Source organism: Macaca nemestrina, chromosome 2 (assembly GCF_043159975.1).
Source record: "Macaca nemestrina isolate mMacNem1 chromosome 2, mMacNem.hap1, whole genome shotgun sequence".
NCBI classification, from domain to species: domain Eukaryota; kingdom Metazoa; phylum Chordata; class Mammalia; order Primates; family Cercopithecidae; genus Macaca; species Macaca nemestrina.
In genome coordinates, this window is record NC_092126.1 from 160,246,934 (window position 1) to 160,269,814 (window position 22,881).

General features: G+C 41.2%; 1 protein-coding gene across 3 annotated transcripts in view; it reads left to right on the forward strand.

Moving 5' to 3' along the window:
* The window catches only part of LOC105470267 (3-hydroxyacyl-CoA dehydratase 2), a 96,557-nt gene that overhangs the window by 10,816 nt on the left and 62,860 nt on the right, over positions 1-22,881 (forward strand). For 2 of the 3 annotated variants that reach the window (XM_011722074.2, XM_071092342.1), the window contains exon 3: positions 6,495-6,513. In XM_011722074.2, the coding sequence (XP_011720376.1) occupies positions 6,495-6,513 (19 nt within the window). Of the gene's footprint in view, positions 1-6,494; positions 6,514-12,591; positions 12,707-22,881 lie in introns of all 3 variants that reach the window. The other variant, XM_024789272.2, reaches the window with a different exon arrangement.

A 22,881-nucleotide genomic window follows, 5' to 3' on the forward strand; every position in this document is an offset into this window, starting at 1 on the left:
CAGTGTCAAGAAAAGCAGGACTACCCAGTTACAGCATGAGATAAAGTTGATTTCAGAGCAGAAGCTGAAAAGAACCTTAGTTCACAATTTGTCAGTAGCAAGAACATGGGAGACACATGTTGGTGAAATCATATGATGAATGAATGATTATCTGAACAGAGAAACAAAATATGTAAAAAGCCAGCAGAAATGCTATAGAAGTTAAGAAATAGAATTGTTCTTAAGAGATGTCACAGTATATGTAAAAACACTAGAGACAAGAAATTTGGATATGAAGACTTGGTTTTGCCATTAATTAGCCCTGTGACCTTGATCTTAACCTCTCTCGCCCTCAATTCATTATGTGCAGTGAATACACTGGATTAGATAACCTTACATTTTTCCCCACTTTTAAGTTCTGTGAGACTTCAACATTTCATTATCAGAATATGAAAATTAAGCACATAATGAATTAGTAAATTATAGGGCTGGAGATAGCAAGAAAAGTGAAATTAAGTGACAAAGGAAAAATACTGGTAATTGAGGAATCTTTTTACCTATTTCCTCCTTAAAAATTGGATGTAAAAGGATTTTGAAAACATGTTTGGAGTCTGAGGGAACCCAATGAATAACCAACACCCCTTTGCTTGTTTATGTTCTAAACATTGAGCAATAACTCAAAGGAGTTACATAAGGATCCTAAAAATCACCTTTATTAGTGATAAAGGCTGAGGACATGCTTTAGTGTGCCAGTCAAATGGGTTTGCTAACTGAACTCGACAGTTAGACTCACCACTCACCCTGTCCTGAGCAGCAGCAGACAGGCTGTCTCAGAAGAAACGATGAGAACTTAAGTTCTCTATGGAACCTCTCAGGTGGAGCTGAATTGAGCACACCCCATTTATTCTTCCCAAATTTACCCTCAAATGAGTCATCCTTTCCAGAGGTAAAGTAATTAAAGGAGACCAGTACTATGTGGTGGAAATCCATCCTCACAGAAACCAGAAGAGAGGGGAAAGGTGTTTTCTGCCAGTAATAAGTACTATATATTCATTGTAGAAAAAACTCAGATGCAGAAGAAAATGCATAGCAGTCATAATCTAAAGATAACCACTGTTAACATTTTGGTGTCTATCCTTGAAGACTATATATTATTATTATTGGTAAGTTTTAAGCAAGAATGGAATCATATATGTGTAGAATACGATAATTCCTAAAACAAATCAAATACGGGTAAATGTAACTCAGATTGGTTATGGACTTCTGCACAGTAAATAAAACGAGTGTAGTGGACATGTCTGTGGAGCTGCCCAGCTCAGCGTGCCCTCTCTGGAATTTGTCTGGTTCTCAAGGCTGGACCCTTAGCAGCTACATCTCTATTCCCTGACTCTGCATCTTAGGCCATAGCTGGCTGATCCAGGGGTGCATAACTGACCCAAAGTGGGCTAGTCAGATTTTTTTTTTCCTCCCAAGAATTTGGAATTTTGAATTGAAAGACAGAGATGGGGAATCACTATAGCTGGATCACATTAAGTCTGTGGGCTGCAGCTGAGGTCTTGAAAGCTGCTTGGGTTTCTATTCCTTTTGAGATTTGTTAAACTTTTTGGGGCTTTGTTGTTATTGTTTTACCTTGGATTAAAAATGAAATTGAACAGAATGGTTGGTAACCTACAAAAATAATTCCCCTAGTTCAAATTTTAGAAACTTTGAAAAGATGTTTCCAAGTAACCTATTGTGCAAATGGCATTTTGACATTGAGGTTAAATTTTAAAACTAAAATCAGTTTATTGCCAATGGAAATGGAAAGGACGCAAGAGGAGAGAGGAGTTTATGGTGCATGTTTTCTTTTCTTTTTTTGAGACAGGGTCTTGCTCTGTTGCCCAGGATGGAGTGTAGTGGCATGATTGTAGCTCATTGCAGCCTCAACCTCTTGGGCTCAAGTGATCCTCCTGCCTCAGCCTTCCAAATAGCTAGGACTACAGGCACATGCCACCATGCACAGCTAGTTTTAAATATTTTTTGTAGAGATGGGGTCTCACTATGTTGCACAGGCTGGTCTTGAACTCCTGACCTCAAGTGATCCTCCTGCTTTGGCCTCCCAAAGTGTTGAGATTACAGGCATGAGCCACTGTGCCTGGTCCAACATGTATTTTCAAGGGAGATTTTGAATATGGCAAGTCATCTTAAAAATTTTTTTGATGAAATGTGCTTATTCTTGTCCAGTGATTCTTAGTGGACCTCAACAAAGCAGTGCCAGCACTTCACTTCACCACTTCAGGGTGCATTTTGGAAAATTGTGACGGTATTTCAATTGCCACAATGACTGGAGATACTACTGGCTAGATGTCCTATGATATGTGAGACAGTCCAACTTCAAGAAGATTTGTTCTGCATCCTCCTTGGCTTCCGCATATCTCCCCAGGCCAACCCCTCTACAAATATAAATGGACAATTTTTTAGTACGTATTAATACTGAAAAATCTTCAGGAGAAACTAAAAAGCTTATTAAGTTAGAAGAAGGTTGTGGTCTTAGTTTTTTGTTGCTGCATAACAAAAATACCACAAACCTAGAGGCTGAAAACAACACTCATCGATTAGCTCACGGTTCTCTAAGTCAGAAGCTGGGCTTGACTGGGTTCTTTGCTCGGGGGTCTCATAAGACTGAAATCAAGGTGTCAGCCAGGCTGGATGATTTCTTACCTGGAGGCTCCAGGGGAAGAATCTGCATTCAAGCTCATCCAGGTTATTGGCTGAATCTAGTTGTAGGTGTGAGGTCTGCATTTCCTTGCTAGCTGTCAGCAGGAGGTCACTCCTTACTCCTAGAGGCTGCTCTCCAGGCCTTGTACATGACCCCCCTGCAGTTTCAAAGCCAGATTGGCCTGCTGAATCCCTTTTGTTCTTTGAATATCTTTGACTTCCCCTTCTGCCACCAGCCAGAGGAAAGTGCTTTTAAAGGGCTCATCTGGTTGGTCAGGTCCACCCACATAATATCTCTATCTTCAAATCACTTGACTTGAGACTTTAATTATGCTTGCAAAGTCCCTACACTGCAGTACCTAGATTAGTGTTTGATTGAATAGCCAAGGAACAGTAATTGTGGGGGATCGCCTTAAGAATGCTGCCCTACCACCATCATTGGTATGAAGCAAGAAGCTTAAGTGAAATGAAGGTATTGTCTCAAAATAATTAAGTAATTTATTCTCTCTGCACATTCTGTTCTGTAAGCATTACAGCATTTCTAGTTTGCATATTTAGTTGAAAAGGATTTCAGCGCAGTAGTGAAAATCATTGAAAATCAGTTTTGAGATTCCTGTTTAGATTTCAATTATTAAATTATTGGAGACACATGAAATGCAGGTATTTAATTGGATTTCTTTAATATAGACTAATATTCCATATTATTGCCTGTGTGTGTGTGTAATGGTATGAAATCTAGGTTGTGAAATGTAAATTTTATTTTGGGATAGCTTGTCTTCTGTTTTGTCCTAAAAGTATCCTCTGTTACACAACGGCTTTATTGCCTCTTGCATTATAGTTTTTTTACATCTAATTCCTCTTCTGTTCCTTATTGCACCATTTAAAGAATATATTTTCAAGATCTTTTTACAGACTGTACACTGATTATATGTCTCAATAGGATTTCAAGGCAGAAGGATGGATTTTCTGTGATACTCTCTTCCAACCCTATCCCATGACATAACCTAGGAGATTATTTAGACACTTTATAAATAAATAAGACCTAGCTGATTTGAAATAGTATTGTACTCCTTCAGTTTCTCTACTTTGACTTTTACTTACTTTAGCATATTATTCCAACTTTGTATAAGGTTACTTCTTTATTTCTATTGTTATCTTAATACTCTTTTTTCCAAGTATGAGTCTGTACCTCTACCTCTGCCCTTTTATTTTCCTATACTTGCCCACAGTGGTTTCTGTTACTCTTATTTTTAAATCCAAACTTATTTATCATAACTTACTATGTACATCTGACTGCATCATTATGTCCCCATTTAAAAGTTGAAATACATATTTTGAAAAATAAATTACTTTTTATTTCTTCTTTGCATATCAATTGGGACATTGTATTTATTTGCTTTTGAAAATTTTGTATAGGTAGGTCATTTTATCTATGAATTTTTTTTCAGAATGGTAGAGGAGGTGTTATAAAAATATGTGTGATTGAAAAGGGGAGAGTGCATCTGAGGACTGAGACCTACTACTGCTCTGTCATGCAAAGAAGACATGCTAGCCATTCATTGCTGTGTGTCCTCTCCTGCAGTGTCCTGTTGCTAATCAGCAGCCTGGATGTCTTTTTTTTTTTTGAGACAGAATCTTGCTCTGTCGCCCATGCTGGAGTGCAGTGGCGCAATCTCAGCTCCCTACAACCTCTGTCTCCTGGGTTCAAGCGATTCTCCTGCCTCAGCCTCCGGAATAGCTGAGACTGCAGGCATGTGCCACTATGCCCAGCTGATTTTTTGTATTTTTAGTAAAGATCGGGTTTCACCATGTTGGCCAGGCTGGTCTCAAACTCCTGACCTCAGGTCATCCGCCCCCCTCGGCCTCCCAAAGTGCTGGGATTGTGGGCGTGGGCCATCATGCCCGGCCAGTCTGGGCATCTTGCTGCATACATGGATAGACTAGGTTTTCTGGGCCGGGTCGGTGGCTCATGCCTGTAATCTCAGCACGTTGGGAGGCCATGGCTGGTGGATCACTTGAGCCCAGGAGTTCAAGACCACCCTGGGCAACATGGCAAAAGCCTGTCTATACAAAAAATACAAAAATTAGCCAGGCGTGGTGGCAATTGCCTGTAGTCCCAGCTACTCAGGAGGCTGAGGTGGGAGGATTGCTTGAGTCCAAGGAAGTTGAGGTTGCAGGGAGCTGTAAGTGCACCACTGCACTCTGTCTGGGTGGCAGAACAAGGTCCTGTGTCCAAAAAAAAGGAGCAGGTTTTCTGTCTAGGCACTGTCATCTGTCTTCTTGTTTCAAAGAATGTTTTTCATTCCTCATTTTGATCTAGATCTTTTAATTTTCCTCAACTTTGCAGCAGGAGGTGTAGCTTATCATATTTACACTTTAGTATTTACTTAACAGTGTTTTCTGTTGAAAAAGATTGTAAGATTTGCAATGTGGTAATTGTTTTGTTCTCGTGTCAGCTACCAGTAACATTGTGCAGCTTGGTTTGGTTTTTTAATCCAATCTCCCCACTTCCCTCCCCCCAAAATTGAGTGAAATAGTTTTTGAGCACAGAGTCTTATCAGGCTCAGGCATGTTTTAGATAAGCTAAGTCTTGTCAAGTTCTGACTCTGTAGATCTCATAACTAATGCACAAGAAATAATGTGGTACAATGGAAATAAAACCTAAGTTCTTGGTCCCGACCATCATTTACTGCCCTGGGCAAGTTGTGTGGCTTCTCTGAGCCTTGGTTTTCTTGTCTACAAGTAGAGATTTTCTGTCCTGCCTATCTGCCAGGTAATTGTTAGGATCAAACAATATAAAGACTGCTAGAGAAATGTAAAAATTCTGAAATGCCCTACAATAGCTGTTAGGTTATATCATCTAGAAAAGCTTTGGTCATTAAATCAATTTTAGAAGTGGCTTCAAATTACTTTTTTGCCACCACCACCGCCAGAGTTAAAACACTGCTATATAAAGGATGAGTTGGAAGGGGATTTAGAAGGACCTAATTTGCCAGTTTCATGGCCATTGAGATGGAGTGGAGATGGCAGTCTCACTCAAGGCACTGGAAATAAAAATGGAGCAGACAGACCCCAGAATCATCAGCAGGACTTAGAAACTGGTTGTACTTGAGGATGAGGGGAAGGAAGGACTGTTGAACCCCAAAGACCGGGAGGTTGGTTATCAGGAGGCATAATAGGCGTGATGGAAGAAAAGCGTGTGCTTCCCACTGAGGCTGTGTTTGAGTCTCTGCTGTGACTCCCAGATGGAGCTGTCCAGAGGCAGCTTGGCATGTAGGCCCAGATCCCCAGGAGACAGGATTGGATTGGACCACGGAAGCCCCTCTGCAGTGAGATCATTGAATGAGGCAAGATGGGAACTGAGGGTGGAACTTAGTGGAATGAATGTCTGCATTGAAGGGCCTGCAAGGCAAGAAGAGCCAACAAAGGCTCTTCTTACCCTGTGTTCCAGAGTCCATGGCCATTCTGTTCTATAGCGTATGGGACATGGAGATGCTGTACACTTACTGCTCTTACAAGTTTGTGCATTTTAAAAGAGCCCTTGGTGTCTGATAAACCACTGAGTGGAAAGAGTAAATCTTCCTCAGAAAATCCTTCAAAGATGCACAAACTAAAAATGAACAAACAAAACTAGCAAGAATTTACATTTTGTTAAATAGCCTGTAACCAAGTTTAAAAATGGAATGTTCGTTTTTCATATTTAATACTGCTGGCAGATGCTGCTCTATTCTTACTGAAACATTAGTTTATACTAAATAAAACTTTAATACTATTGATTCTTACTAATTCTCCTCTTTTTTCCCCCTTTTTTCCTCTAGATTTTACATTGTGCTATAGGTAAGTATGGATTTTCCCCCCTACTATGTACAGTGAATTCTGCTTGTTTAAAAAGTCATAGATGATAGGCTTGATTGATTTCTATTGAATATTGAAAAACGAAATGATTTAGTCATCATATATGGAATTGCTAAAATTAGAGTGGCTTTCAGTTTCTGAAATCATAGGTACTATTTAGATGTTACGACTGAACACTTCATTAAAGGTCACAGCTATTTTGTTCTGTTAATTTAAAAGAGGTGTCTCCCACCTTCTCAGTGTAAGGGTAATAGAAACATTAGCATGTTTATGAAAATGTGGCTGGAATTCTGGTGCTGGGCTGTGTTGAAAAGTCCTTTCTGTGATCACTTAAATGGTATCATTCTCTCTCCTTATCTTTCAAATGGGAGTCTTGTCTACCTCCCAGGTGAATATTACATGTATGTGAGAGAGATTAGAAAAGTACTAAGTATAAAGAGTTACACAAATGTAGGGGATTTTTACTAAAAGCGAATACAGTATGTTTTCTTTTTCTTTTTGTGGGGAGGGGCGAGTCATCAAATTTTGCTGTGGAATAGAGGCATAACATCTAGTTTGGGGTGGCTAGACCCTTCTAATTGAATAAAAACCAGTATTGAAAAGTTGATAGATCCCATAGAGCAAGCCCATAGTGATTGCTGTGCACTCCAGGTATGTCTGTCAAAGGGAGGATTTGAAGTTGATACTTATTCAGAAGCACTGAAGGTCTGAAAATTTGAGAACTGCAAATCTACACCATTATGGCCCATCAATTTAATCCACAACTAAAGTGGGTAGTTGCTATATTCAGGGAAACTTACAGTTCAGATGGGCACGCAGGTAGAGAACACCAAACTATCCACTGTGGGTCTAGCAGAGGTCACTGTGGTATCTGGCTCCATTACCTTCTTTTTTTGTTATTGTTTTAGGGACAGGGTCCCAGGCTGGAGTGCATTGGTGCGATCATAGCTCAGCCTCCCAAGTAGCTGGGATTACAGGTGTGCACCACCATGCCTGGCTAATTTTTGTATTTTTAGTAGAGATGGGGTTTTTACCATGTTGGCCAGCCTGGTCTTAAACTCCTGGCCTCAAGTGATCCACCCACCTTGGCCTCCCAAAGTGCTGGGATTACAGGCATGAATCACCACGCCTGGCCAAGAACCTTGTTATAAAGAATTGCACCTTGGGCTGGGTGTGGTGGCTCATGCCTGTAATACCAGCACCTTGGGAGGCTGAGGCAGGAGGATCATTTGAGGCCAGGAGTTCGAGACCAGCCTGGGCAACACAGGGAGACTCCATCTCTACAAAAAATAAAAAATGAGCCCCGTATGGTGTTGCATGCCTGTGGTCCCAGCTACTCAGGAGGCTGAGGTGGGAGGATGGCTTGAGCCCAGGAGGTTGAGGCTTCAGTGAGCCATGATCACACCATTGCATTTTAGCTTGGGCAACAGAATGAGTCTCTGTTTAAAAAAATTAAAAAAAAAAAAAAAAAAAAAGATTTAAAAGAATTGCACCTCTACCGGTTTCTCACTTCTTACCTGGGATTATGGGTAGAGCGTCCAGGGACCCCCTCAAATGATGTGCAAAATTTTTTATGTGTATTTCCATGTTTGTTTGGAGGGGCAGGTAGGGAGAGAAAGCATAGCTTCAATTAGATTCTCTGAGGAGTTTGTGATTCCCAAAAGGCTAAGAAATGCTGTTTTGGAACCTTTGAATGGTAGATTTGAAAGCGGCTTGGGGACTTATCTGTCCCATGGTCTGCTTTCCCAGGAAGACTAGTGACTGGCCCAGGCCGTATAGTTGGTAAATAGGGAAGCTCATTTGGAGACAGGTCAGTCTGACACCTGCCTGATTTCATTTTATGATGAATGGGTTTTAACTTTTGTGCAGTCTTGCACACGTTTCCTTTTTAGTCCTTTATAATTTTGAAATGAAAAATCTTATCGTTTCATAAATGGTTAAATAAATCTTAAGCACAACCTAGCAGACTGGGGGATGTACTTGACCAGAGAGAGTTCTAGAACCTCTCAGGCCTTCTCCACATGACTGAACCCTGCCTCGTTCTTCCTCAACTCTCTTAACCTTCAGCTGTCTCTGTATAAAGCTCTCAGATGTATCTTTTCCAAGTATCTTAGCCGGTTCTGGCTGCTGTAACAAAATACCACAAATTGGGTAGCTTATAAATAACAAAAATTTATTTTTCACAGTTCTGGGGGCTGGGAATTCCAAGATCAAGGTGGTGCTGACAGATTCCCTGTCTGGTGAGGGTCTGTTCCTCGTAGACAGTAGCTTCTTACTGTGTCCTTGCATGGTGGAAGGAGCAAGTGAGCTCCCTTGGGCCTTTTATAAGGGCTCTAACCCTATTCATGAGATCCCTTGTAACCTAATCACCTCCTGAAGACCCCACCACTTAATACTATTGCACTGGGCATTAGGTTTCAACATAGGAATTTTGGAGGCACACAGACATTCAGGGTACAGCACCGAGCATGTGTACTATGATTTTTAGTTAATATTAGTTTTATTTTAATAACCCAAATCCTTTTATCTGTCTTAAAATATACCCTTATATGTCTTTATAAAATTTCTCTACCCCTGGAAATACAGTTTCTGACAAGTATATTTTTTCATTCACACCAAGAAAATTATCGAATGCCTAGCACGTGTGCATACCAGATGCTATTGGGCAGTGGGAGTAGAGAGGTGAGTGTACTCAGACTTAGGTCCAGGAAACCCACAGTCAGATGGGCGTCCCCTAAGTTCCTCTGGTATAGTGCATCCTGAGGACTGGTGTGCACATCACACTCTGCTCAGAGGGTTGGCAGGTTTGCTTCCCCCTCAGACTCTGAGCTCCTTGAGGGCAGATTCTGTTTAATTAAGCTCTGCATCCCCAGGGCCCAGTGGCAGGATCCTTCTTACATCCTCAAGGACCTTGTTCTGCCTGTGCATCTCTCGCTCCTGCCTCACCACCCTGTGCTATCTGCCTTTTCCTTCTCAGTGCGCAAAATGCTCAGAGCGCTCTGTCTTAAAAATCTTTTAACCTGACCATTGACCCTGTATTTCCCTTATACTACTATATAACTGTTCTCCATCCCTTTTCCCAGATTGATGGTAGACTCTTTCTGCTTCCTCATGCCCATCGATGCCTGAACCCTGTAGTCGAGCATCTGTTCCCCTTGTTCTACAAAAAATCACCCTCTGGTCTCAAGTCAGCAACAATTTCTACTGGATTCTGAGTACACTATTGGGAGTTCTTGGACTTAGCTACATGGGGCACCGCTGATGATGATTCCTGGAGATCCTGCTCCTTCAGCCTTCATTGTATTGAGCCCCCCGGTATACCTTGTCCTCTGTGGTCCTTTTCTTTCTTTGGGTGCTTTTCTTTCTTTCCTTGTCCCTTAATCGTGAGTGTTTCTGGAGTTCTGTCCTAGCTCATTGCCCTTCTGACTGAATGTACCCTCTGTGGGTGATCCCTTCTCATGGCATAAGATATGCAGACTTCCAATTCCAAACCACACCTGCCTCCCAAACACCAGCCCTGTCCACTGATTTCCTGGACGTCTGTTCCTGGGTGCACACAGGCACCCCCTCAGCATGACCCACACTCCCAGACTCGTTCTGCCTCCCTATTCTGTTTGTCAGGGCTGCCGCCAGCCACCAGCCGTTCATTCATTCATCCTAGAAGAGAGCTGGTCCATGGTGTCTCCTCCTCTCTCACTGGCATTCCTGTAGCCAGGCAGTCATCAAGTTTTGTCAGTTCAGCTTCCTAAATGTCTTTCAGGTTGTCTTGTTTCTTCATCCCTACTTGGGACCTCAGTATGTCTCATCTGGATTCCCATGTATCTTCCTGAACTTCTGGGCTTATAGCAATAATAATAAGAGCCACCATTTCTTGAATACTTACTGTATTCCAGTGCTTTACATTCATTATCTCATTTATTTCTCATTTTCCAGCTGAGACTGAGGCTTAGAAGGTTTCCTGTCTTTGTTCTTACCACAAATAAATGTGTGAGGTGATGCATATGTTAATTAGCTTGATTTAGTCATTCCACAGTATATTCATATTTCATAACATCACGTTGTACAGCATAAGTATGTGTGTGTGTCAATTTAAAAAAGAAATGTATCATGCCTTGCCAAAGGTCACACAGCACTAAGCCCTAGCCCAGGAGTTGAACCTATGGTTGTGTGGCTCCAAGTCCATGCTCTACACTGCTCTTGTGGGTTTAGTTATAGTACCATTCTGAGCATGTCATTTGTCTACTTAAAACCTTTTGCTGGCTTAAATTTCTTCATGATCTGGGCCCTGCCCACCTCTCCAGTCTTTCCAGTGCCCACTCCCTGCCTCCCACTCCATGCTTGTCTGCACTGTGCCCAGGCTCTGCTCTCTGCCTGGAATGAGCAGCCCAGCCCCTTCAGCTGGCCAGCTCTGTGCGTCTCTTCCAGTAAACTTCCCTACCACCCACAGCCAGAGTAGGGACCCTTCCTCACTCTTCCGTAATACCTTGTACCTCACTCGGTATTATACCTTCCACATTGTATTATGTGTGGTCTGGCATGGCACCCATGTCCCCACCAGCACCGCTGAATATTTTTTAGAGCGAGAGCTGTTCCTTATTGATCTCTGTATCCTAGTACCTAACAGTAAGTACGTAGTACCTAGCAGGAGTTTGGTGAACATTTGATCATTATCTTACCAAATTCTAGTGGGAATTTCCAAAACTTATTTCAAAATGATTTCAGTTCCTTAAAGGAATTAGAGAGAGCAATAATGAGTAAGCTGTTTCTAGCATTAAGCTAAAGGCAGTGCTTCATTTTTACTTAGATCACTTAAGTTTTGTGGAATGATGGTTTATTTTTCTGTAGCATTCTGAAAGTTTTCATTAAAACAACTTAGTCTTTCAGAAACTTATTTTATAATAAGCCTTGAGATATCTTTAGTTTACATATTGTTGATGAAAAGTATAGACCTGAGTCAGACTTGGGTAACTCACTAGCTGTGTAATTCCAAGAAGTAACTCAATTTTTGTGCTCATTTAATTCTTCATCAGTAAAAGGGGGATAAGAATACCTACCTCACAGGTTGCTGTGAAAATTAAATGGAAAAATGCAGGAAGAACACTCGGCACAATGTCTGAAACATGGCTGTATGGAAAATTGCCCAATAAAATGGTAGCTGTTGTTATTACTTAAGCAACATAATGTCATAGAATATTAAAAGATTATTGTGCCTCTAATATTCAATATTTAGATATATATAAGTGTAACTCTTTCATATTCTTAATTTTCTTAAATTTTGATTTCTTTGCAAGTGAGCACTTCAGGGCCCTTCATTCTTAGTGTGAGTTGGAGTTGCATCTTGCTCACGGTTGTGGCAATGCAACTTGGCAAATATGGCCTCCAGAAACAATCAACTAAAATCCATGTGAGGGGCTAATTTCTGTGAGGGGGGTCAAGCCATTTGTAGCTGTAAATGAGTTTCCACACCTCAACTTTTTCAAAGTAGGTGGTTTGTTTTTTATTGATAATAGAAGGATGGGATTTCTGAAATGCTGTGGCTGCAGGCCTCAACCTAAGATTTGTAATGCTTTTATAGTTTTATAATCAGTGTGTTTCCTTTTAGAAATGAGAATTTTAAAAAATAGGCCAGTCATGGTGACTCACACCTGTAATCCCAGTACTTTGGGAAGCTGAGGCGGGCGGATCACCTGAGGTCAGGGGTTCGAGACCAGCCTGGCCAAGATGGTGAAACCCCGTCTCTACAAAAAGTACAAAAATTAGCTGATGTGGTGGCAGGTGCCTATAGTCCCAGCTACTTGGGAGGCTGAGGTGGGAGAATCACCTGAACCTGGGAGGCGGAGGTTGCAACGAGCCAAGATCGTGCCACTGCACTCCAGCCTGGATGACACAGTAAGACCCCATCTCAAAAAATAAACAGACACCAAAACCCACCTTGAGATATGTTCCTCCCCCCTCCCCGCATAATACTGCAAAGAAGAGTTGTGGTTTTTTATTCATGTGGTGTGATTTGTGTTGAATGAAGTATTAGGAAGTATTATATCTTTTCTGTGTTGTCTTCAGGATTCGATTGTGGAAGAGGCATGGGGGCTATGGTTCTCAGCTGATTCTGCAATATGGTTCCCCTCTTTATGGATGGGAATTAGAGGTGGAGGTAGTGGAGCTGAAGATACTCTTGGTAAGATATAACACTGTGCATTTAGTAAACTTTCATGTCAGAAATTATGCTACCAACATAAATAACTCTAGAAGTTTTCTTTTGATAGAAAATTGTAGCTCAGTCACAGCCCAGAGAGTTATATCTGAAGTTTAGTATTAGCACTTTAATTTCATCAACAGGCAGGGACAAAAGACCTTTCACTTAGGATATCCTGGATTTGTGGTTTCAGATATTTGCTATGTGTGCCAGCTTGCACTCCTCCCTCAAACAGAAGACACTTTATTAAAAATTTTTAAGTGAATTCCAAAAAAACCACAATCACCTTAATATTCATTGGTAGCGTATGGCTCCAGACTGATTTTATTAGGTAACAAAGGTTGCCAGGTAGGAAGCAGAGCAGCCGCTGGGGAGACCCACGTCACTTCCTACCAAAAAAATCTTTCTAGCCCACTAATTAGAGCTAACTAAATCCTCCCTTGAACTGTAACACTCCCTCTTCTGCCCCGCTACTTTGAGAGGGCCAAGCTTTTATCAGTCATTCACAAAGCAATATTGTAAAGGAACTGCCATCACTTATTTTTAAAACCCGACACAGAACCCACCAAATTTTAACAGAAGAGAACTCTGGAAGGAGAGCATCTTGGAGGGAACGGATGAATTCCTCTAAATTTCTCTCACCTGGAATTCTGCTTTCACACCTGTGCCCAGCCTTCAGCAGCGTGGCTGGGCACAGAAACATTACTGCGTTGTTTCCACTTAGCTGACATTTTAAAAATGAACCTTACCAAATTGTAAGAAAGAGACAAAAGGGAATAATTACCTAAAATACAGACAGTACAGTATAATAACCACCATCCCCAAAGAAAAGTTTCTGATCCAAAGCTCTAACTCCCATTTAGTTTCTAGGGGCTGGCGCAGCTTCACGTGCCTTACTGGCTCTCTTTGTCTTTTTTTTTTTTTCCTTTTTGTGGAGAACGGGGTCTCGCTATATTACCCAGGCAGGTCTCGAACTCCTGGGCTCAAGCTATCCTCCCGCCTCTGCCTCCCTGAGACTTACTGGCTCTCTTTAAGCCTTGTTCTTACCGGGACCCCTGTCACAAATATGGATAACAAACCTTTCTTATTCAGATTTTAATACTGCTTTCTGCCTGAGGGCATATTTAGTGGTGGTGATGGCAGGGGGATGGGAGAGAAAGGGATGTAGCCAGGCAAGCAAGCCTGTCTCCCCTGCTTAGAGGCTTCTAAGGCTCACCCCTGGAGAGCCCCTGGGAAGATTGGAGGCCTGGGTGGGAGGTTGCCAAAACCAACCTTCTCCTCCTTTGCAATTAATTCTGCCTTTGTCATTTATTCAAATGTAGTAGTTTTCCAGCATCCTGACAATGGAGCGCTAAAGGTCAAGACCATAAGTGGTCGGCCGGGCGCGGTGGCTCAAGCCTGTAATCCCAGCACTTTGGGAGGCCGAGACGGGTGGATCACGAGGTCAGGAGATCGAGACCATCCTGGCTAACACGGTGAAACCCCATCTCTACTAAAAAATACAAAAAACTAGCCGGGCGAGGTGGCGGGCACCTGTAGTCCCAGCTACTCAGGAGGCTGAGGCAGGAGAATGGCGTAAACCCGGGAGGTGGAGCTTGCAGTGAGCTGAGATCCGGCCACTGCACCCCAGCCTGGGCGACAGAGCAAGACTCCGTCTCAAAAAAAAAAAAAAAAAAAAAGACCATAAGTGGTCATCTTCTAACTTTAATCTTTCCCAAATCAGTTGCCAGACCAGCTTAGTAGCCTCTCTCTGCCTTGGCTCTGGTTCATTCTGTTGCCTCCTGATCAAATGTTCCCTGCTCCCCTCCAGACAAGGAGAGAATAAGATGCACCTGCATCTTGTGCTCCTGACACACAAAACTTCAGCCCTGTTCTCTGAATAAATCCTGCTTTTTCACACCTCCATAATTTTGTACATATGGTTTCCTTGGCCTGGAACACCAAGCTCTGTTAGTTGTTCCCTGCTCTGTGTGAATGTAACTGAGATGAAGGAAAGAAAGAGAGAAATAGAGCATGCTCATTTGTAGCCTAAGGAGCCTGAGTAGGGAGGGTGGAAGACTTACCCAGGTATACACCACCTGGTACCTCGCACTGTGCAAGCACTCAGTGAGCAGCACCCAAGTACGAGGCAAAAACAATCCCCGAGGATTTCTGTGCCTAGTTGGAGTTCAGAAGGGAAAGCTACGAAGAGAGCCCAGATCAGGGAATTTTATCCTGTGCTGTCCCTGCAGGAACAACTAAGTGTTTCTTTTGAATGGAAACCTATTATTGAGACATTAAGTGCCTTCTCTATAAGATAATATTAACTGGCTGTCCAGTCCATCAGAAATCAACCAAGGGCACACCCTGTTGGAAACATTACTAGTTGTTTGACAAGTCAGGCATCTTCCATCTGGGCCTAGTTTCCACATGTGAAAAACAAGGGTGTTGGACTGAATACATGATGAACTCTATCATTCCTTACAGCTGCTCGTTCTGAAATTCTGTGAACCTGTAAATGTGATGTTGCTTCAGAAATGAATGTCAGTGATCTGAGTTGTAAAAGTGATCTGAGTGATGTAAAAGGAGGGTATGCTAGATGTTTAAATGTGCCGAAGTATCAGTGTTTGGAAATTTCAAGTACAGTAGTTCTACTACTTTTTTCCCTGTAGGTAAATTTTGAAAGTCCCATCAGAATGCAGAATTGAGAGACACACACGCACGTTTTCTGTAACAGACGTTTACTATGGTCACCACTAGATGGCACCCTTGTATTAGTAAGGAGATTTTTCTCTTAGAACGGGCTTCGGGATGACTTCTAATAAAAACAGAGAGTAGTGAGTCAATAGCCGAAACTGAGGAATGAGCAAGTTAACCAGAGGAAATAGAAATGGATGTTTTTCTATCACTGTCTGATGACTTGATCCATAAGATTCGAGGTAAGGAAAAGCTGGAGCTTTCAACATTGCCCTGAGGAAGATTATTTTATAAATATTTCTTAATTGTAAAGCATAAGATACCTTTAAATCCAAGATGAGTATTATTTGCTTGATGAAAAGGGGTGCCATATTTCAGCAGTTCTTTGGTGCGTTGGTTTGTGTTAGTCTGAAGTCAACCTTCCATCTATTCTTAGCTTCAAAAGCAAGGTTAGTCCTGCAAAGTTGGAAACACCAAGTAGTTACCAAGTTGAGTAAATCCCGTTGAACCAAAAAGTGAAAGCTTGAGTCATCTTTTAGCCAAGGAATCATTTGATTTATGCTTCTGTGGCAGGAGTTGAATGGTTACAATGTGTTAAAAGGGAGCAAGAAAGCTTCGGAAAATTTGTAAAAATTTGTATGACCGTGGTATGTCATTTTTATGGTTCTGTTTCCTTTTCTTGGGAGAGGATTTTTTTTTCTCTTCATTCACTGTAAACATCTTTCCATTAACTTTTAAAAATGTGGTTTTTTTTTAAAGCAGTTTCAGGTTCACAGCAAAATTGAGAGGAAGGTACAGACATGTCCCATATGCCCCCTTACACCGCACATGCATAGTCCGCCATTATCAACATCCCCAACCAGAGTAGTACATTTGTTACGATTGATTAATGTACATTGACACATCATTAATGTCCAAAGCCCATAGTTCACTCTTAGCATTGTACAATCGTTGGGTTTTGACAAATTTATAGTGACATATATCTAACATTATACTGTCATACAGAGTGTTTTCACTGTCTTAAAAATCTTCTGTGCTCTACCTGTTCATCTCCCAAATCCCTGGAAGCCATTTATCTTTTCACTGTCTCTATAGTTTTGCCTTTTCCAGAATGTCATACAGTATGCAGCCTTTTCAGACTGACTTCTTTGACTTAGTAATACATGTTTAAGTTTCCTCCATGTCTTTTCATGGCTTGATAGCCCATTTCATTTTAGCACGGAATAATACTCTGTTGTCTAGATATACCACAATTTACCCATTCTCCTAGCAGAGGACATCTTGGTTGCTACCAGGTTTTGCCAATTATGAATAAAGCTGCTATGAACATTTGTGTGCAGGTTTTTATGTGGATGCAAGTTTTCAGCTCCTTTGGATAAATACTAAAGAGCACGATTGCTGGATTATATGCTAAGGGTATGTTTAGTTTTGTAAGAATCTGCCAAACAGTCTTCCAAAGTGTCTGTACAGTTTTGCTTTCCCAAGAGTAATGAATGAGAGTTTCTTATTCTACATCCTCTGCCGCATTTGGTGGTGTCAGTGCTCTGGATTTTGACCCTTCTAATAGGTGTGTAGTGGTGTATTGATTATACATGACGTAGAGCATCTTTTAATATGCTTATTTGCATCTGTAGGTCTTCTTTGATGAGGTGTTTTGTTGTTGTTGTTTGTTTGTTTGTTTGAGACAGTCTCACTCTGTCACCTGGGCTGGAGTGCAGTGGAGCAATCATAGCTCACTGTAGCCTTGAACTCCTGGGCTCAAGTGATCTTCATGCCCCAGCCTCCCAAGTAGCTGGGACTACAGGTGTGAACCACCATGCCCAGCTAAATTTTTTAATTTTTTGTAGAAACAGGATCTTGCTGTGTTTCTCAGGCTGGTGTTGAACTCTTGGCCTCAAGTGATCCTCCCACCTCAGCCTGGTAAAGTATCTTTTAAGGCAGCAGTCCCCAACCTCTTTGGCACCAGGGACTGGTTTCGTGGAAGACATTTTTTCCATGCACTGGGGGTAAGGGGAGGGGGTGGTTTTGGGATGAAATTGTTTCATTTCAGATCGTCAGGCATTAATTCTCATAAGGAGCACTCAGCCTAGATCCCTTGAATGCACAGTTCGCAATAGGGTTCGAGTTCCTTTGAGAATCTTAACACTGCTGCTGATCTGACAGGAGGTGGAGCTCAGGCAGTGCTGCTCACTCACCTGCTGCTCTCCTGCTGTGCAGCCCAGGGACTGGGGCACCCTATTTTAAGGTCTTTGTAAGTTTAGAATAACAGTCCTTTGTCAGATACTATCTTTTGCAGATATTTTCTCCTGGTCTGAAGCTTGTCTTTTCATTCTCTTTACAGTATCTTTTGCAGAGCAGAATTTTTTTTTTTTTTGAGACATAGTCTTGCTGTATCACCCAGGCTGGAGTGCAGTGGCATGATCTCGGCTCACTGCAAGCTCCGCCTCCCGGGTTCACACCATTCTCCTGCCTCAGCCTCCTGAGTAACTGGGACTACAGGCGCCTGCCACCATGCCCCGCTAATTTTGTTTGGAGTTTTTAGTAGAGATAGGGTTTCACCATGTTAGCCAGGATGGTCTCGATCTCCTGACCTTGTGATCTGCCCGCCTCAACCTCCCAAAGTGCTGGGATTACAGGCATAAGCCACTGCGCCTGGCCAGAGCAGACATTTTTAATGTTAGTCAAGTCTAGTTTGCCGGTTTGTTGGACTTCAGATATTTCAGTAGGTGTATAGTGGTAGTTGTTGTTTTAATTTTTATTTCTCTAATGACAAATGCTATGGCACATCTTTTCATATGCTCATTTGTCATCTTTTGGGGCAAGGTGTCTATTCAGGTCTTCTCATTTTTCAGTTGGATTGTTTTCTTGTTGAGATTTAAGAATTCTTTCTATATTTTGGATACAAATTCTTTATCAGACAGGTGTTTAGCAAATATTTTATCTTGCTCTGGGGCTTGTCTTTTGATTTTCTTAATAGTGTCTTTGAGGAAGCACAGATTTTTAAATTAAATAATGTACAACTTAACCAGATTTCGCTTTCATGGATTGTGCTTTGGTATTGTGTCTAAAAACTTGTTACTGTAGATATTTCGATTACCCTGATTTGATCTTTACACATTACATGAATATATAAAAATACCACATGTACCCTGAAAATATGCACATCTATTGTATATCAATTTTTATAAATATTTATTTAGAGACAGGGTCTCGCTTTGTCACCCAGGCTGGAGTGCAGTGTCATGATCATGGCTCACTGCAGCCTTGATCTGCAGGGCTCAAGTGATCCTCCCACCTCAGCTTCCCAAGCAGCTGGGACTACAGACAGGTGCACACCACCACACTTGGCTAGTTTTTGTGCTTTTTGTAGAGATGGGACTTCTCTGTGTCGCGGAGGATGGTCTTGAACTCCTGGGATCAATAGATCTGCCTGCCTTGGCCTCCCGAAGTGCTGGAATTACAGTCATGAGCCACTGTACCCGGCCTCAATTTATTTTTTAGAGATGGGGTCTTGCTGTGTTGCCCACACCAGTTTCAAACTCCTGGCCTCAGGTGATCCTCCCGCCTCAGTCTGTGATCCATTTTGAGTTAATTTTTGTGAAAGGTGTCAGGTCTGTGTCTAGTTTTATGGATTTTTTTTTTTAACATATAGTCATCCAGTTGTTCGGCACCCTTTGTTGAAAAGTCTTATTCTTTCTCCGTTTAGTTGTCTTTATGCCATTGTCAAAGATCAGGTATTGCTGGATCTATTTCTGGCCCGTCTGTTCTATTGATGTATGTGTTTATTATTTTGCCAATACCAGGGCTACTTTGATTATAAGTCTTAAAATCTGGTAGTAGAAGTCCTCTAACTTTATTCCTTCTTTTTTCAGTTTCATATGGGTCTTTTGCCTTTCCATATCAACTTTGGAATCTTTTTGTCAACATCTACAAAATAGCTTCCTGGGATTTTGAGTGGAATTGTGTTGAACCTATAGAGGAAGTCGGGAATAACTGACATCTTAACAATATTGAATCTTTCAATCCACAGGCATGCAATATTTCTCTACTTATTTAGATCTTGGATTTCTTTTATTGTTGTTTTGCAGTTTTTCACATAGCAATTATCTGTTTTGTTAGATTTATATGTGTTTTCATTTGGTGTTAGTATAAATGGTATTTTTTTAACTTTGAAATTTTAGTGGTTCATTGCTAGTATAGAAAAAGGCAATTGACTTTCATATATCGACCTTATCTCCTGTGACCTTGCTATACTTGCTTATTAGTTCTAGGATTTTGTGTGTGTATGTTTGTAGATTCTTTGAGATCTTCCATATAGATAATCATGTCATCTTTGAACAAAGACAGTTTTATTTCTTCCTTTTCTTTTTTTTTTTTGTTTTTTTGTTTGTTTTTCGAGACGGAGTCTCGCTCTGTCGCCGGGGCTGGAGTGCAGTGGCCGGATCTCAGCTCACTGCAAGCTCCGCCTCCTGGGTTTACACCATTTTCCTGCCTCAGCCTCCCGAGTAGCTGGGACTACAGGAGCCTGCCACCGCGCCCGGCTAGTTTTTTGTATTTTTTTAGTAGAGACGGGGTTTCACCGTGTTCACCAGGATGGTCTCGATCTCCGGACCTCGTGATCCGCCCGTCTCGGCCTCCCAAAGTGCTGGGATTACAGGCTTGAGCTACCGCGCCCGGCCCCTTTTCAATTTAGTTACCTTTTATTTCTTTTTCTTGTCTAACTGCACTGGCTAGGACTTCCAGTATGACATTCTTTGTATTCTTTACTCAATAAGATAGAATTGTTCCCAGCTCAATTTTCTCCCCAACCAATTTTGAAGGCATATACAATTTGTACTTCATTTTTACTATCAGGGTATAAAATTCAATGTCTTTTTTTTTTTTTTAAGTTCTTCTATATCCTTACTTATTTTTTGTCTGCTTGACCTGTCTTGCACTTAGAATGATAATGTTGTCAGCATCTCTAATTATTAATATGTTTCTAATTTTCCTTGCATCTTCTATAGCATTTGCTTTAGCAAAAGTTGTTGCTATGTTATTTGATGCATAGATATTTATAACTGTTATTTCTTCATTGTCAGTTGTGGCTTTGGCATTTAGAAAAGTCTTTGTCAGATTTAATGCTTTTTTGTCTTAAATCTTACTTTATCTGAATCAAAATCATGACCCCCTATTTTCTTTTGGTTTCTATTTGCCTGATATGCCATTGTACATTCTTTTATTTTGTGTCCCTAAATCATTTTAATATTAGCATAGAGTTGGGTTTTGTTTTGTGAGCCAGTTTGAAAATCTTTCATATAATAGGTGAGGTAAGCCCATTCATAGTTTTTGATATGACAGATATGTTTATCTTACTCTGTTACTTTTATGTTATAATTGCTACATACTCTGTTATGTTTGCTGTATTTGCCTACCTGATGTGTTTTCTTTTTTTTTTTTCCAAGGGATCGGGTCTCGCTGTGTTGCCCAGGCTGGAGTGCAGTGGCTATTCACAGAAGTGATCATAGCACACTTTAGCCTTGGACTCCTGGGCTCAAGCGATTCTCCTGCCTCAGCCTCTCAAGCATCTGGAACTACAGATGTGTACCACCATGTCCAGCTACTGAAACGTCTTTATATCTTTTTAAATGCCCTTAGTCCTCTGTTTTCTTATTTAATTTTTTACTCTCAAGCTTGTCAGTTTTTAAAGGTTGTCTTTTAACTCCCACCTATTGCCAATACAACAGTGAGCTTATTCTACTTTCCTCTTTCCCTTCTCCCATTTTTAAACTTATGTTATTTTTAGCTTGTCAGAACATATAACATTTATATATTATTATTCTGCCCTATCCCAACCTTCGTTTTAGTCTTAAGACCACATTTAAATATATTAACTGTTCACTGTGTGTCCTTTTGCCCAAGTTTCTCATCACTTTTTAGTTGGATGAAAGCTCATTCTCTAGTAGTGTCAAGGACTGTGACATATTGGAGATGTTACCTTACTCACAAGCTAGTAAGTTTGCTTGTTAGCGTTTCATGGATCCTGACAGAAAACATGAGACTCTTGGGCCGGATTCAAATATATTGCCGTATTACTCATGGCAGAAACAATAGCCAGAACACCCTCTTCATTTGCATCAGTTCTCTATGTCCCACAAATCCCATGGGGATAACACATGTGTGTCTAGATGAATATCTAGATATGCAGTGGTTTGTGTTAGAACACTTGAGGAATCTAGTGTTTTTTTTTTGGTTTTTTTTTTTTTTTTGAGACGGAGTCTCGCTCTGTCGCCCAGCCCAGGCTGGAGTGCAGTGGCGCGATCTCGGCTCACTGCAAGCTCCGCCTCCCGGGTTCACGCCATTCTCCTGCCTCAGCCTCCCGAGTAGCTGGGACTACAGGCGCCCACAACCGCGCCCGGCTAATTTTTTGTATTTTTAGTAGAGACGGGGTTTCACCGTGGTCTCGATCTCCTGACCTTGTGATCCGCCCGCCTCGGCCTCCCAAAGTGCTGGGATTACAGGCGTGAGCCACCGCGCCCGGCCGGAATCTAGTGTTTTTATAGTAAACAAACGCTCTTTGGGAATCAATGCTACCTTATCCATAACTCCAGGTTGCTCCTTGAAAACACAAGCCTACGAAATGACCTGGGAAAAGAGCAGTCAGGATCTTGCCTTTTTGGCATACGTAGTAGGAATTAGCAGGAATGCCCAGGGCCCATGGCAGAATGTCTCTCCCCAAAAGAAGATTCCCAAGAAGGGCTGTGAGCATAGTATTCTCTGAGTCCATCCATGTTTAAGACATTTTCTGTAGCCTTGATATTTAAAGGACTGATTTGCTAGATACAAAATCCTTAGTTGACTTTTTCTTCCCTTAAATTTCTTGAAAATGCTGCTCCATTCTCACCTTGTTTTTATGTTTCCCTTGGGGAGTCTGGTGGAGAACCTAGTTGTCTTGATTATGTGGTCTTTTTATCATAAAACTCTTTTGAGATATGTGGTCTTTTTATCATAAAACTCCAAGTCTTCCTCTGTCTCTCTCTGTAAATACACATACTTTTTAAAGTCTAATAGTTTTACTAGGATATGCCTCAATTGAGCTTTACAGGGTGATTTTCCCAGGTACCCAGTAGGCCCTTTCAGTATGTAGATTTGGGCTTTCTTTTGTTTCTGAAAGTGTTATTAGACTTTAGTTTTAAATTTTAGTTCTGTTTCATTATTTTGTTTCTCTTTTAATTTAGGGATTTCAAACATGTGTGTTGGATCTTCTTTGCCTCCTTCCCTTTCAACTACTTTATCACTGATCCCTCTTTGTTTATCATATTTTCATTCTCATGGTTATTTTGCTTTTATTATTCAATTTTCTTTATTACATTTTTATTTGAATCTGTTCTCCTTTGGACACTTTGATATTTAGTCTTCATTTCATATATAATTTTATCTTTTTCTTTTTTTTACTGAATTCAATCAGTTTTTCTTTCAGTTCTGCCCACTTTTAGTCCACT